Source organism: Trachymyrmex septentrionalis, unplaced genomic scaffold (genome assembly GCF_001594115.1).
Source record: "Trachymyrmex septentrionalis isolate Tsep2-gDNA-1 unplaced genomic scaffold, Tsep1.0 scaffold6, whole genome shotgun sequence".
NCBI classification, from domain to species: Eukaryota; Metazoa; Arthropoda; class Insecta; order Hymenoptera; family Formicidae; genus Trachymyrmex; species Trachymyrmex septentrionalis.
This window is the reverse complement of record NW_017305778.1, coordinates 2,058,482-2,074,676: the sequence shown is the minus strand read 5'-3', so window position 1 is coordinate 2,074,676 and position 16,195 is coordinate 2,058,482. Positions and strand designations below refer to the sequence as shown.

General features: G+C 32.1%; 1 protein-coding gene across 1 annotated transcript in view; it reads left to right on the top strand.

The window, feature by feature from the left end:
* The first annotated feature begins 559 nt into the window (after positions 1 to 559).
* The window catches only part of LOC108752306, a 36,926-nt gene continuing 21,290 nt past the window's right edge, over positions 560 to 16,195 (top strand). Inside the window, exons 1-31 of the mRNA XM_018493050.1 lie at positions 560 to 741; positions 830 to 972; positions 1,038 to 1,168; positions 1,775 to 2,160; positions 2,280 to 2,600; positions 2,672 to 2,927; positions 3,048 to 3,245; positions 3,326 to 3,540; positions 3,677 to 3,887; positions 3,996 to 4,369; positions 4,681 to 4,969; positions 5,062 to 5,256; positions 5,454 to 5,671; positions 6,019 to 6,203; positions 6,318 to 6,832; positions 7,673 to 8,065; positions 8,706 to 9,350; positions 9,685 to 9,882; positions 10,009 to 10,091; positions 10,178 to 10,340; positions 10,416 to 10,597; positions 10,789 to 11,412; positions 12,169 to 12,299; positions 12,370 to 12,692; positions 12,783 to 12,975; positions 13,058 to 13,198; positions 13,272 to 13,589; positions 14,515 to 15,016; positions 15,192 to 15,312; positions 15,679 to 15,869; positions 15,980 to 16,118. Of these exons, the coding sequence (XP_018348552.1) occupies positions 560 to 741; positions 830 to 972; positions 1,038 to 1,168; positions 1,775 to 2,160; positions 2,280 to 2,600; positions 2,672 to 2,927; positions 3,048 to 3,245; positions 3,326 to 3,540; positions 3,677 to 3,887; positions 3,996 to 4,369; positions 4,681 to 4,969; positions 5,062 to 5,256; positions 5,454 to 5,671; positions 6,019 to 6,203; positions 6,318 to 6,832; positions 7,673 to 8,065; positions 8,706 to 9,350; positions 9,685 to 9,882; positions 10,009 to 10,091; positions 10,178 to 10,340; positions 10,416 to 10,597; positions 10,789 to 11,412; positions 12,169 to 12,299; positions 12,370 to 12,692; positions 12,783 to 12,975; positions 13,058 to 13,198; positions 13,272 to 13,589; positions 14,515 to 15,016; positions 15,192 to 15,312; positions 15,679 to 15,869; positions 15,980 to 16,118 (8,166 nt within the window). The remainder of the gene's footprint in view (positions 742 to 829; positions 973 to 1,037; positions 1,169 to 1,774; positions 2,161 to 2,279; positions 2,601 to 2,671; positions 2,928 to 3,047; positions 3,246 to 3,325; positions 3,541 to 3,676; positions 3,888 to 3,995; positions 4,370 to 4,680; positions 4,970 to 5,061; positions 5,257 to 5,453; positions 5,672 to 6,018; positions 6,204 to 6,317; positions 6,833 to 7,672; positions 8,066 to 8,705; positions 9,351 to 9,684; positions 9,883 to 10,008; positions 10,092 to 10,177; positions 10,341 to 10,415; positions 10,598 to 10,788; positions 11,413 to 12,168; positions 12,300 to 12,369; positions 12,693 to 12,782; positions 12,976 to 13,057; positions 13,199 to 13,271; positions 13,590 to 14,514; positions 15,017 to 15,191; positions 15,313 to 15,678; positions 15,870 to 15,979; positions 16,119 to 16,195) is intronic.

The following is a 16,195-nucleotide window of genomic DNA, read 5'->3' as shown; positions in this document are numbered from 1 at the left end:
TAAATATCACGATTGAATTCCATTAAAAATGAGGATCGACCAGCTCGGACTTCTTCTTTGGAAGAACTATATCATTCGGAAGCGACAACCAGTAAGTTAGCCGATTATTTAACGAGATATCGCTCCATTATCTCAAAAGTGGTAACTAAAAAAATTTTCGAATTATTATCGTGAATAAATTAAGTAAACATTAGCATATGAGTGAGAAAAAATAAACTAACTTTACTTAAAAAAAAATATCATTAAGATTATTATAATTCAAAAAACATTTTTTAAGTTACAAAACAAAAATGACAAAAATGATCTTGTCTTCAACTTGATCTTGTTAAGAATATAATCTTTCGGCCAATATTATTTGATTAGTTAATAATCTTTTATCAAGTTAAAAAATAGCTTCTTTCCTTTATTAAGAAATTTAGTTTTTTTTCTTCAATTATGTTACTTTTGAAATAAAAAAGCGATATTTGCTTTACGTTTTATCAAATAGAACCGTCTAAATCATTTGACATAATTTCAGGGAATTTTGGCTCTAATTTTTTTCTGGCCGATAGTAATTTTTATGATTCTCTTCACATTACGCGATAATGACGATCCAGAGTATCATCCGACGTGTCAATTTCCTGCGAGGTCGATGCCGCAAGACGGCCTTCTGCCTTTCATGCAGAGTTACATATGCAGTGTCGGAAATCCCTGTGATCCGCTGTCGAAATACGAGAAGATACCTACGTATAAAAATGCCACGTTAGTTTTTACTCTGACGATTGTATCATTAATTCATTAAAATTCGAAAACGCTCATTCTTTCTTTTTTTCTCTCTTTGCAATAATAGTTTAGGTCCTTTAGTCGTGGAACTGCAACCGATGCTCAATAACAAAACAATTATCTCCGCTGTGGAAACGTTGCCGCAGAGTATTCAACTCTTGAAATCGATGGCGCAAGTGCTCACCAAGCCAGAGATTAAGGCGATTTTTGGTACGATTACATTAAGAAATGAGCTAAAATTTAGCTCGATACTTAAACAATAAATATGTTGATAGATAGAGGAATCCGTTTAGGCGATTTGTTCAATAATCACGACCAAATTAAGAATTTACTCAGATCTCATATGCCGAAAGCAAGGAATGGTTTAATTGACGGTTTATTTGAATCATCCGTCAAATTAATATATGTAAGTAATTAAATGCTGAAACAGATATGCTATTAATTAATTCAAGACACTTAGTCATTTCTTTCATACCTAGTTATTTTTATTAGTCTTGCATAAACAAGTGTGTGTCTAAACACAGTTATATACAACAGTTATGTACAACTTTTTCTTAAATTTATTTTTCGCAGCACAAAACAATTACTTTTATTAATTTTTATTTGCTGTACGTAAAAACATTTTGTATTTATGTAAAATTAGTGTAACATTTTTGTACTGATTTTTTAACATATTCGAGTGTTAATTTAACATAATGTGATTACGTCATTTGAATATTTTGTGTTAAATTAATATTTAATATTTAGTGTTAAAATAATACAATTTATTAGTATAAGTAGGTCAAGAGTTAACATAAAAATAATATATTTTAAAACGTAAATTTTTTCTAAGACAAAACAATAAAATGTTAATTTTACTGAAGAAATTGTTTTTATAATTTGTTTACAAATTGTATCAGTATTATATTTTTGTTTCCATTTTTTACATATAATAATATTTGTGTTACTTCCTAATATAATTATGAATTACATAAAATATGCTAAATTTAACATAAATTTTTTAATTGTGTAGCTAATTCAAACTTTTGGTTCGACTAATATCGACGGCGTCATTTGCTCCCCGGAAAGTCTAAAGAAATATTTGATTCCATCCAAAGAGGAGGATATTACGGAGATCTCGAATGTTCTTTGTAACATCGATCCGCTAGTAATCCCTGATATTTTGGAGAATCTTTCAAAACACTTGGATTTTACTGGTTTACTAGAGATGGTCGATCGCGCGATGGCGAAATTTCGCGATTACAATTTCTTCCAGGATTTGAAACGAGCAGCAGAAACTATCCTCGATTTAAAAACAGCCAAGAAATACATACCCGAGTACTTGAGGATCCGTGAATGGCTGCCGAAAATAATTTTGGTCTTTCAAAATGTAACCTTCAAGGAAATTGATTTAAGCTTGTGAGTCGATTTGTAATGTTTCGTTTCTCTAAACCCATTTCTTCCCAAGTTGCTAATTAAATCTCTCGATGCTATATTAACAGTTCTCAAAGAATATAAACATAGCGCTTTAATTTCAGCATTAATAAAGCTCTCGTGGTTCTCGATCCCATATTTGCATATGAACGAGATTGGCCGATCGCTCGGAGTGGATTTTTGAAAATAAACAAACTCCTGAAGATAGTGAAGGAAGTTTTGAAAAACCACGAAGTCAATTCCACGCCGGATGATTTCTTCACTGTGATAAATCGATTGCGCGGGGCAATATCGACTTTCTCCTCGAATCCAGATAATTATGAAAATATCACGCAGATATTAGATATATCCTTTTTGATCCTGCAGGATGGTATGAAACTCACTAATAAACTGTTGAATCGCCACGCAGATAGTTTTAAATTGCAAGTATCTTTTCTGGACATAACAATAAATCACTAATATCTAACTGTCCGTAATATTAATTTTTAATTTTCAGAGCTGCCGAAGTTTTCGATGGACTCAAAAACTTCTTTTCCGAAAACCTAGTAAATTCAGTTACATATATGATATCGTTGATGGATAACATTGTGCAAATGACTCATCACGTTGCTATTCTTCACGAAGATACTTTAAGGAGATTATACGAGATCTCTAAAAGACATGAGAATTTGGTCCAAAAGATACTGACAAATCTTCAACCTACTGTATACAGAACGATTATTCGATCTTTATCGCGATTAGATTTTGTGGAGGTTTGTTATATTTATTATACAATATGTTACAATATTATTGTATTTTCCTTTAAACAATTTAATGACTATTATTTTTTAATTAGGCTAATAAAGTTATGCTTTTCTAAACTTTTCTTATAGCGTCTTGTAGATAATTTAAGAGAAAGAAAACCTGATGAAGTGTTTTGCCAAGAGGACACAATGAAAGAGATATTCGAGAATTATATTGAATTTCAAGATAAATCTAATGAAATAAATAAATTATTCTGCGATAGTGATGGAAGAAAATTCATTATTGACGTCTATAACAGTTTTGAGCTCGAGAAATATGAGAAAATTGTGTGTATAACAATTGATTGAGGATTAAATAATAACTTGTGTTTTAATTTTTATATAATTAAAAAAACCACATTTTTCAGGTAACGAATACTTTATCAACCATGGTCACCATGGCATTCAAACGACCAGTGAAGATCGAAAATGCAAACTTAACATCTGTTGTAAAAACTGTCAAAGGATTCGTGACTTATCTGAATACGCGAAAAGTAAAGTATTTAAACTGGAGCATTTTTCAAATCAGTGACGAATGGAAAAAAACTTTCAACGAAATGCAACATCAAGGAAGATTAGATATGTGAGTAAGGAAAGAGAATAAAAACTTCAAGCAATAAAAATTTTACTTATACAGATACTTGTATATTTATTCAAATTAAAAATTATAAAATATTTCAACTTTTTTTGTACATAAATTGTGCATTTTTTTTCTTTAGTTTGGGACTTCATCTGAGCATAGCAAAGATGCTGGGACTTCGCAGTATATCGTACATATCCGTCAAGCCAGATCTGGAAAATATGGATTTTTTAGCTGAAACAATTTTGCAAGACATACGAAGTAATCCTACTAGTTGGATCGAGGAAGTGCGCCAACACGAAGCTGAATTAATCGAAACGTTTTATCTTACCACCACGGATAAAAAAAAGGTCGGTTTAAAATATAATTAAATCTTGTTTTGCTTTTCAGATTTTGCATAATATAATCAATTGTATACCATTAGATTTTGACATCTCAATACGATCTTCGTTAAATAGACGTTGCAGATCCTAGAATATTCTAATTTCACGCGAGTGTACTGCATGGAATCGAATCCGCCGGAACTGCTAAATTTTCCTAAGGAATCGAACAGTACGATTCTGAAGGAATTGACATGCTATCTATCCAAAATTGTTCAAAGGAATCTGGAATTGAACGTGACCAACATTGAAAACGAGGAAGCCACCTATAGGCGGAAGGAATTTAATTGGACCGCCTTCAATGAGAAGATAATAGAGATTTACCAATATATCGATACACTTGTGCATCAAGAGGATCAACATTATAATTTGAAGAAATTGGATAAATTAAAACAGGACTTTAAGACTTCGTGGACGACGAACATAACGGCAAAAGACGCGTGGGAGATCAGGTAAAAAAAATTTTCAATGCGCAAAGATCTTTTATAGGACCGCATTAATCCGTTTTTTATTCTGAATTAATTTTTAAATGATTGAAACATACAACGATTTTATGATGAAATATGAATAAGAATTTTATTAATTTTATTTCACACAGCACACACACATAATGTATCAACTTTTCTTTGAGAGTAGCATTATGATAATTTTCGATTTCCATGAAGAAAAATACGAAACTGTAAAAATAAAACAATCCTTGAACGATCGTGAAAAAAGTCGCACTCTCCTTTAACACAAATTTTCCAACTGTATATGTCTGCAGCGTAGGTGTAATCTGCAAGTTCTTTGACGTGATGGAGAGTCCGCTGTTCGGAATCCAAACAAAGAAAAATTGGAAGAACATTTACGGGCTCGCGTGGGCGACCTCGGTGATCTTCGACAATATCGAGAAGATCATTGACCAGATCCAGAACCGCGATCACGTGGCAAAGCTTTCTGATGTTTTGCAGGAAATGCCACAGACCGAGATGCTTGTCAGCACGTTCTTAAGAAATTTATCTCCGGTCATTCTTGATGTAGTCGACATTATAACTCTGCGGCCGGTACCTCTTGTAAGTGGCATTTTCCAAATATATCTTGTTCGATAAATTTCAAGGAATTTCTATGAAATATATCGTGATACGTGAACGTCTTTTGCTATTAGATATCGGCTCTTGATGATTACAAAGAACGTGAGATAATGTGGCCTTGCATCATGAACGAAAGTGTTGGCGCTGCATTAGAATTAAGAAATGGAAGTCGGGAGGTCGTTAGAGAGCTCGAAAGGATCGCATGCGACCCAAGTCTCTTTATTAAAGAGTGGAGAGAGCAACCAGTGATAATGAGAGTCCGAAAAATTGTGAGTGTCTACTCTATTTAATTATCTATTTATTAATCAAATATGATTATTTCTTTTTCACAAGTAAAAAAATTTCTATTGCCGATTAATATAAATAATATTAATAAATTATAATAAAAAATAATATAAATTTGAGAATAATAAATCCTAAGTTATAAATTCATAGCTATATTAAGCATGTGTTTATTATTTTTTAGTTCGAGCATGATGAAAATGTAGATTTACCGCCGTTTAACTGGACTTTAGGCTATACGAAATTTCGACGATTAGTGACAAAGTTCGATAATCTGATAAATGACGCTAAAGACGTTGTTTTGGCAGAAGAACCGAAATTGGCAAAATACATTAACACACTCGTGACAGAATCGGATGACATTATCGAGGAGAGATTTCCAAGCATGCAACATGATTGGAAGTATATAAATTACATTTTGTATTACGTAATAAGTAATTAGCCTAGCAAAAATATCGTACTATAAAAGACTGACTTTGGCCCAGATTTTGATAATGCCCAGACAGTATATGTAGATGTTAAAATTTGGATATAAAACATCTTAAAAATGTCTTAAAAAGTTTTAAATCTTATGTTTAAGTCTTGTGTTTCAATTATGGACGTGTTGTTAAGATATTTTTAAAAATTTGGGTCAAAATTATTTTATTTTACAGTAATTTAAACTTTTAATCTAGTTAAAAAAGAAACATTATAGAGACATCTTTAGATTTTAATTGTAATTATTTTAAAAGCATTAATTTTTGTTTAAGAAATACCTTAGATCACATCGACTTGGAGATTGACAAGGGGATTGCATCTTTCGGCAGCGATCTTTCTGCAAATGAAATTTGGAAACCATCAGTTAACGTTACTGATCGTGTTTTCATTTTTATTAAATATTTATCTAACGTCATTCATAAAAGCACACGTATTATAACCGACATATTGAAAAGTGGTAAATAAATTTTTAAATAATAATTATTATTACAAAAAAAGTAACGCTTGTGAAGTATAATTCTTTAAAAATTAATATTAATGACTATTTGATTTGTTATGTTCTACTTTTCAGGCACAGGAAAGATTAGTTTATTGTCCTTATTAGGATTCGATAATATTTCTCCTATTACTATTTTTCACGATCAGTTACCTTTTATTCTGGCAACGCTGGTGAACGGGTTATCTGATCCTGTGATAGATGATCATATTGTCACCACATTGGAAAGTAATATTACAATCACATGCTCAATGTTGTTCGATTGGCTATCGGATTTTAGAGTCGGTCTGAGCGTCGAGGAGTATAGGATTTTAAAAAATTTTGCTTGCGATCTTGATCCTGAGAACTTTAACGCTTACACGGATCTCTATATGGCAGAAATAACGATCTGGAATAAACCCGCTAGCAAATATCGCTCTTATGTAGCTTCAACGATTGGTGATGTGTTCGATCTTGCCGGGGCTATCAGTCTCACGATGAGACGCAATATAATCATCGAACCTCCGTTTTCGAAAAAATATTTGAACCACATGGTACAGATGCTGAAAGAGAGTCTGGAGATCTCAAATGCAGAGGGTACTTTCCACAAGGTACATATGGTTAAACAATAGTCATATTTAAATGTAAAAAAAAGCTAATAACGAGCAAATGCAAGATGTCGTAGTACTAGCAGTAATAGGGAGAAAAGATAGGGAGAACTATATCAATTCCTATATGTTCAGACATGTAGGAACTTATATGTTTCTACTCATCTCCCTATTATTATATATGATTTATAGGAAAAAAGACTCAACCATCTCCTTCTTTTAATATGTTGTTCTTCAGACAAAAATAAGCGACATATATTTTTTTATACGTGCCCTAATTTACTTTTAAAACATCCCTTCAAAGAAATAGGTTTTTTTTTTTAAAGTAAATATTGTCAAAACTGTAAGAGATAGAAAATACTTTTCCAAATAAAAATGAAATGTTTTCAAGAGTACTTTATAATAAAGAATCATTTAGAGCTAAAGACTAAAAGCTTCCTCTGCGACTCCCGCTAAATCAGTACGGATTACAGAATTTGAATTCGTGATCTGTCGATTACGAGTCCTCACACGGAGCCACAAGATATCCCATCAAAGAAGTAAATATTTATATGACTTATATAAATGCAAAGCAATATATAGAAAATCAACAACGAGTAAATTCAAAATATTGTAAGGTATTAAATAATTTATTAATATGACAAATTAAAATATAGTTAAAAGTCACTGTACATTACATCTACACGGAGTCTTCTATATTAGCCAAAGAAAACTTGCTTTGCATTTTACAAGCCATATAAACATTTAATTATTTGTCATTATTTATTTATGTTTTATGAAAATAAAAGTTTAATATTTATTTTTTCTGACATAAGCAATGTAATAATGGCTATTCTTTTTCAGGAACTGAAACTGGGTCAAGGATGGTCAAATTACAGATTACTGGTGGAAGGTGTGTCGGAGGTTCTGATCCATATTGGCAATGCGTTGAAGAATGCAGAGATACACAATTACGAATTAAAAACTTGGGAATTAATGGAGAACGGTGATACGCGTCAAGTGCTAAAGATTTTGGAAGCTCATCCGGAAGAGACGGTTGCGTTAATTGCCACCCTTAGCACGCTTAACGATGTGACTGGTGAATTTATGCCCTTCAAGGATGTTAGGAAGATGATGTGCACTCAGCATTTTAATTCTGATTATTGGTCCACAACAAATAGGACGCGTTTCTTGCAGGAAATATGCTCCTTCGATCCTTACCAGCTGTTGAGGACTGCCACGAGCGACGAATACTATGTACGTACAGTAAAAACAATATTATTTGAATAAGTTATTTAATCTTCCAGACGATGAGTCTATTAGATTCAATTATATACTTCATGAGATTTTTTTCTCTCTGTGATAAATTTATTTAAAATATGTTAGATGTAATTGGTCCAACATGTAACTTTGGTCGTAATTGCTTCTCGTATTTAGTTGATTTATTCATATAAATGATCTTATTTCTAATCTTAATATTGTACATTCTATGTATTACATTTACAAACTTGAATTATTGTTATTAAAATAAATTTAATATTAAATTTCAGTTTAGGACTATATTTCAAGATCGATAATTAATAATAACAGTTTGCTTGAACTGGAAATTATAAAATTGACACAAAAATGTTATTGGACACCAAGACTCTTTTTGACCAAATATGACCTTCATTTAGTTGTGTTAATTAGTAATCATTCTTTTTTATACAATATGAATTATGTTACTTTAAAATTTAGTGATTTTGAATTAATATAAATCAAATAAGTTTTACAGAAATAGCGTCATGTATTATAAATTTTGCCATCAGCTCTGAGAATTAATTTAACGTCATGCTCTCTGAATCTTTCGAAAATGTTTCTAATAACCCATTTATATTCTAATGCGTTTTTTCGGCAGGAGGTTGTCACCGGTAAAAAAACTGTCCTTTCGAGATCGACTCCGTTAACTGTCTCGTTAACAAAATTATTGGACATTGTCTCAAATTTTATGACCGAGTCACCAGGTGTGAGTCTCAGATCGAACATCTTCAATGTGACGACGTGGATGAATCTGTCTAACGAAACCTGGGCCCTAATTTTGAAATCTGAGAAATCTTGGATCCACCATTATCAAAATTCTGCGTGGTATAAATTCAACATGACTTCACACGTCGGTACAGATTATCTTGTTAGGTCCAGGAGACTGTTTCAGCTCCTGGAATCCGTGATCGATCTCGCGTCCGGTGGAGATATTTGGCAGAAGCTGCGTATTGTGCACGAGACCTCAAAACTCAATCCGTTGTTAACACTCGTGGAAGATATGCCTAATCTTCTTATCACCGCTGCCGATACCTTCGCCTCGTCCGAGAGATTGGATGATTTCATACAGAAGATTCTACTTGGCCTAGTGCATCCTTGCAATATCGATCGATATCTAATTCAACCCAGCTACATAAGGAAGAGGGGTTTGCTGACCAACATTAAGAATTTTTGCCAGAAGATTCTCATGAATGATGAACAGTTGACATCGATAAATTTATTGCCATTGAATGGAAAATACAATGTAATATTTGATCGAGTAGAGATACACAGAAAGAATAGTTTTAATAAAGTATCTAAAAATTTAATTAGATATACAGATCTGAAAATTTTGTTGGACTACCAAAATAATTATATTATATATGAAAATAATTATGTACGATCAAGCTGATTGTTAGAATGTTAAGACTTTTTGTAATATTATTCATCATACTTGAGTTTCTTACATAATTATTTTAATAAATCAAAAACATTATTTTCAGATTTATCTAAATTTTTAGATATTTTAGTAAAGTCGTTCTTTCTATATATTTAGTACGTCAAGCTAAATTTCAAATATTTTTTAAATTCATTTCTAGGATAGTTACATTACGTCCAATATGTCTCAATCATCAGAATCCGTTTACGAAGAACAGCTGTTGCAGAGAGTGCAAGGATTTCAGACTACTTTGATTCGCGCTTTGTCGGAAGGTTTCAAGCAACCGAAAGTTCCTGCATGGTGGACGTCATTCGAGGAAGGTAACTTAAAAAACTTCATCGCGCAATATAAAAAAAAGGTAAATACTATCGATAATCTTTATTTATTAAACGTTTCTTATATCGATTAATGATTTATTAAAAGTAGATTTTGTTGTTTAAATCTTTCGAGAAAATTGTCGCGACTTAATTACAAATATTTGTAGGATATGAAAGCTCTGGCATATTCGATGGTGAAGAAATCAGTATCGCTTTTGAAAAATTTTTTAGTAACTCAAACTGATGCTGCGTAAGTAAAAACGTATCACTAAGAATAACAATTATTCAGTTAATAATGAAGAAAAAAATAATATACACAATTTTTTGTGTTCTTAGAAATTGTAAGTGGTGTTTTACGCTTTCACTGGAAATTTTAAATTCTCAGCTGAAGCACCATAGTCTCTACTCAAAATTACTCTGTCAAATAAATCGATTAAATATATCGGAGGTGCATAAAATTTTGATGAATGATTTCCACTGGAATAAAACAAACAACATGGTACGAAATGACATGGTTATAAATTACATAAAAGAGCGTTAGTATCATTTAATTAAAGACAAAAACGTATTATAGGTTAAGGATTATAAATATCTGAATAAAAGGAAGACACTAGATGAGTTCTTAATTACGTTCGAAACTACTTTACATTACATCGCTGATATCCTGGTTGATTTCCAAAATGAGACATATAGTAATAGAATAAACGAGTGCTTTTACAAATTTGTCGGTGGTCCTACATATTCTAGACCAGGATTGTAAGTATTTTTTTTTCTTTTATATTACGCAAGCGATAAGTGTCATTATATATTGCGAAGTAACACTGCTTATATTTATTACTAGAGAAAATAGGTGTTTTACTTTATAAATTTACTTTTTTTTAATTCAAAGTTTTTATTTAAAGCTAATTTTTTTTTGGTGATTTTAATCTCTACTTATTGCGTTCCAGGTACGTTACATTTATTTTGGGCATATTGGAAATGCTGGAAAAGAACGTTTACATCTTGGATTCGGCGTCCATCCACGAGGGTATCAACAATTTGACCCGATTAGCTGAGAAACACGTGCCGATTTGGCAACCATTGCGCGACGTAGTGAAAAAGTCTGATATCGCTGACATCGACACTGCGTTACCAAATGCTACTATCAACGTGAACGCGATCCTAAGCAATCTGAACACGAGTCTATGCAGGACAAAAGTTGACTGTCAAAATGCGACGGTTCTGTACAATTTTCTCAGCTCAAAGAGAGCGGCTAAGGTTTTTCGATACGATCCAAAGGCATCAAAGTATCCGACGATATCCGACATTTCAAGCCGATTGGCTCGAAGTCTGGACGTGGATCTCATAAGTCGGCAGCTGTCTTTCTGGCGCACAGAGGCTTCTTGGAATCTCTCCTGGCTCAAAGAGATCTTGGTTCATTTATCCTTGATCCTCGAAGAAGGAGGAAATTTGCTGGACATCGCTAGTAAAATAGATCTCGAAGATGTCACCAGCGTTCTCGGGGTTCCCGATCTCGCCGAGGGCGTCGTTAATATATTGAAGGATAAAACGGTCGACAAATTATTCGACGGGTATATTTATTACGTTTTGATTTATATCATTTTATACATGCCAGACGATAAAATGTGTAAATAACAAGTAATATTCCCAAATAATTTATGAAATTCATTTATTTCTCATAAATGAATGATGTGACATTATCTCACTGTAATTTTAAACAAATTTGTAATTCCTAATTAAAAAACGTATAGAGAAAATGAGAATCAAGCGCAGTTAGTGTGGAGTGGAAATTAAATTATATATATTTAAAATTTAAATAAACTTTCAAATGTTTTGGCTTCAATTCGAACGGTCATCAGTGATTAACGTCTTGATTTATATCTCGAATTATTTCTCGAGTTTTAATTGGAAGTTAAAATAAATTCTCTGAAAATGAGTATTGTTCAAACTGCTTGCAAGGCCAAGTGATTAAAATAAATTAAAAAATTAAATAAATACTCTGTAAAAAGACGATATAATCACTTAATCTAAGTTATAATAAATACAAAATATATTTAATTTAAAAAAAGTCAAAGAGCGTATAATAAATATATGGATCGGTTATAAAGTGAAAATTACGATTATTACGTAAAAGTTTATGTAAATTTTGAATATATATGATTTAATTTGACGATATATGATTTACACTTCGTAATTGAGCTTAACTCCCATTTACCTTGTACGTTTTTCTTCTTTTGAATTTTTGAATATTGAGAAATCTTTGATTGTTGTCTCTTGTAATTCTTAATAATATATGGTACGTATCATATTAAAAATATGTGTTATAGAATGAAGGAACTTCTCGAGGATGTGGAGCCGTTTATTAGCGATCACGAAATAATCGACGATTTACACAGAATAATCGCGACATTGGAATCAATGGAGATCTTCAAAAATCTAGGACTGCTGGACATGAAATGTATTAAATTTAAATTTAAGCTTTGTTAGATTACGCAGTAATTTTTTTTTGCTAATAATTTATTTTACAGACGTTGTCAATGAAATGTTCGACAATTGGGACTTCGTACGAACGTATTTAATCGACAGAATTGGTATTACCAATGAGATCGCTCTCACTTTAGGTGAGGCAAAGATAGATATGATTTCAGTTTTCATGCAACAACGTGATATTGTTAGTCTGAAAGATACCATTTGCTCTCCTGAAAAGCTTGGCAATATGTTGCACTTCAACAACAATTTTGTGACTGCCGAGGAAGTTAGTTCTGCGCTCTGCCAATTGGAAGATTCTCAAACACAGGATATTACTATCATGTTGATGAAGAACTTGAACTTCGAATATATTTTCAAAAACGTAATTTTACAGCGTTTATTTACATATCACAAAAAGTTTATTAAATTTCTTTTCACATATAGTATGAATAAATGATTTTTTTCATTTTAGCTAATGAGCGTTAACGTGAAAAGTATATTGACTAACGCAAATCTAACCGAGAGTGAAGGAAAAATTATATTGGACAATCTTGGTGTTGCTGCGGAATTATTTCCATTATTCAAAGACAGGCTATCAGCTAGTTTCTCTGTTGGAAAGATAACGGACAAAAGTAACGAGGAAGAAATTGACGAAGCGACAGCAAGTAAGTCGTGTAATGTAATATATCGGCATTATCTTTGAAATTAAATTTTCACTTCTTTTATTAAATTTTATAATTTTTTTAGATTCGCAATTTCTGCAGGAATCTAGCAAGTTACTTTGTGGTAAAACATTGTTCCAAAATCAGGGACAACTTTATAAAATTATCGCCAGCTTAAAGGATAGTAACAACGCGTCCGATCAGAGAGAACTCGATTCCTTGCCAGGTGAGACATAAATAAAAATTGCAAAGCAGACCATTAATACGGTTTATTGTAAAAAAAAATGTTTAAATTTCAGACTCTTGCAAAGAAACGTATAAAACTGTGCTTGCTACACCCGGCGGAAAGATCGTCTGGTCATATGTTAAGCCTTTGCTACGCGGGCAGATTCTTTATGCACCTAATACCGCCGTGATTTCTGAAGTCATGGCGTTGACGAACGAAACCTTCGTGCAGATGGATAACTTTGGCGTGCTGGTAAATAGCGTTGAGAAGACTCTCAAGGCTGTAGCCAATCTTACAGAGATGGGCGATACTTTGAAGGAATTACAGAACATACTGTCTTCCGATGTCATGAAGGTTGCAATCAAGTCGATGAGTAGTGGCAATTTCGAAGGTATTGTCCGTGTTTTAATCTTGAAGCTTTGACATTTTAATCTTTCGGACCGGGGTGGATCTATTGGACTTATTTAATTATAAACTTTCTTGTCAAATATGTCGAACGATCAATTCAATTTTCTTTTTACATCAGTAAAGAACTCCGTACAATTATAAGGAAAACTCAATCAGTAAAATGATATGTTAGTTTTTACATATAATATAACTTACAATGTGGTAAACAAAAGATGTCATAAATATAAGGACCAATGGATAGTTTATCTATTTAGAATTTGGTGTATCAAGAGTGTAAAATTTGTGCTTACAGAGTACATTTAATATATCATAACTTAGAAACTATAAAATGTTCTTTCTAAATTTTTTGGAGTAAAATTTCACTCTAAAGAGTAAAAATTCTGTCACTTTTTGAAACAGTGGCAGAATTTTCAATCTTTAAAAGATTTTATTCTTTAGAGTAAGATTCGACTCCAAAAAATTCTACACAAAAATAGATTTATAAGTTTAGCATATAAAAAATGTAAAACTTGTTCTCACAAAGTATCTTTGATACATCCTAGTAAAAAAGTTATTCATTATTGAGCTTTATGTTTATGTTTTTGATCACATTATAAACTACTATATATTTATGTGAAAACTGACTTATTTCATTCAATTTTCCATATAATTAGCGCAGGATTGTTTGAATTATTTCTTATAAAAATATACTTAATATTCATTTTTTTTTATACGAGTTATGTCATTTTGGTTCCTCAAAATTAATTAGTGCCTTTTAATTAACAAAAATTAAGTAGTCGTACAGATCCAACATCAGTAACTGTGTTACAGATATCAGTGTCGCTCCGGAGAGTTAAAGTTAAAGTTAAACTTAAAAATTATGTTAAAATGCAAATAAGTGTACCCAACTAAAAAACGTTGTTGTGTAGGTGATCTTTCCGAGTTGAATATCAGCGAGCTTGCATGGCGATTGAAAAATTCGACAAAACTGATTTCGATGATTGGCATGCTGAACAACATGATGGGATGTGTGGTGGTGAATAGAACAATAGGATTTTCTACGGAAGAGGAACTGGAAATAGCAGCTAGTCGCTTGACCGAAACGAACGAGTTTCTAGCCGGGGTGATCTTTCTGGACAACACTTCTTCGCACTTAGCGAAGAGATCTCTGGACCACGAATTACCGGACAATATTACCTATAAAATCCGCATGGATGTGGATTACGTGCCGTCCACCAGACGACTAAAGACTCAATTTTGGCTCCCCGGACCGGAAAGTAGTTTTCTCGAGCATCTCAGGTATCTTCGGGGTTTCATTCAACTTCAGGATTCTGTCGATCGCGCGATAGTAAAAGTGAAAACGCGAAGATATGATCTTGAATGGAAGACAGTCACGCAACAGATGCCGTACCCGTGTTGGAAAGACATACCGTAAGTAATCAATATCTTGAGGTAAGAACTTTGTAATTGTTGAGAACTGGGATTAATCTGTTAAAAATTATGAAATTGCTATACCTTATTAGCAATTATTAATGATTATTTATCAATGCAACGAGGGAAATAGATACTACAAATGTTTAAATAATGGAGGAAATAAATATTGCAGATTCCAAACGACGCTTTATGAGTCTCAAGGTATGCAAGTATGCTTTTTCTTCGCGTTAATGATGTGCGTTGGATCGGCCGTAAGACATATCGTTTGGGAAAGAGAATCGCAAAATTCTATGGTACGATTGTTAAAATAATGTTAATGCAACGTATAAAGTTTATTTTGTCTACAATTCATATAAAAATTTAGACTTTATAATTTTAGATTTCTAATTTTAAATTCTATATAAATGTGTATTAAATTTCATTATAATTGTAACAGAATTTATAATTTTTACTTACTGTTGTTTATAATTTTATATGCTATGCAATAAAGAAGACATTTGAAGAATCAAAATGTATGTATATCATAAAAAATTATGAATTTTATTAAATAAATAGAATTTTAACATTTGACACAAATTATAGATCATAAAATGGTTTTTATCAAATCTTGATATCTTGACACTATAATTATCTGTTTAACGTTATAATTAATTTTTCAGGTAATGAGCGTAATGGGATTGAAGCCATGGCGAAATACTCTGGCTTGGTTTATCACGACTTACGCGGAACTGTCAATCGTAATGATTTGCATTTCTATAATTTTATTGGCTGGGAAAATTCTTCCACGATCGGATCCTTTCCTAGTGCTTGTTCTGCTTTTTGATTATATTTTCTCTATAGTGACCTTCTGGTAAGTAACTACTTCAAGAATATCTTCCGTTGTGCAGCTGCACGTATTCGGACATGAGATTACATTTCCTACTCCAGAGTTAACTACTGTAAATCTTAATTACATTTCAGCTACATGATCTCGACGATGTTTAGCTCCGCCAGTCTCTCCGCGATTACCACAGTTGTCATGTTCCTGTTAACTTATATGCCGTATGTCATTGTTATCGCCATGGAGGCTGTATTCGGATTAGGATACAAACTTCTAATCGTGAGTCAAGCTAGCAATCTAATCATATTCATATTTACTGAAAAAATATACTAAATTTGAATAAATCATTTGTTTAA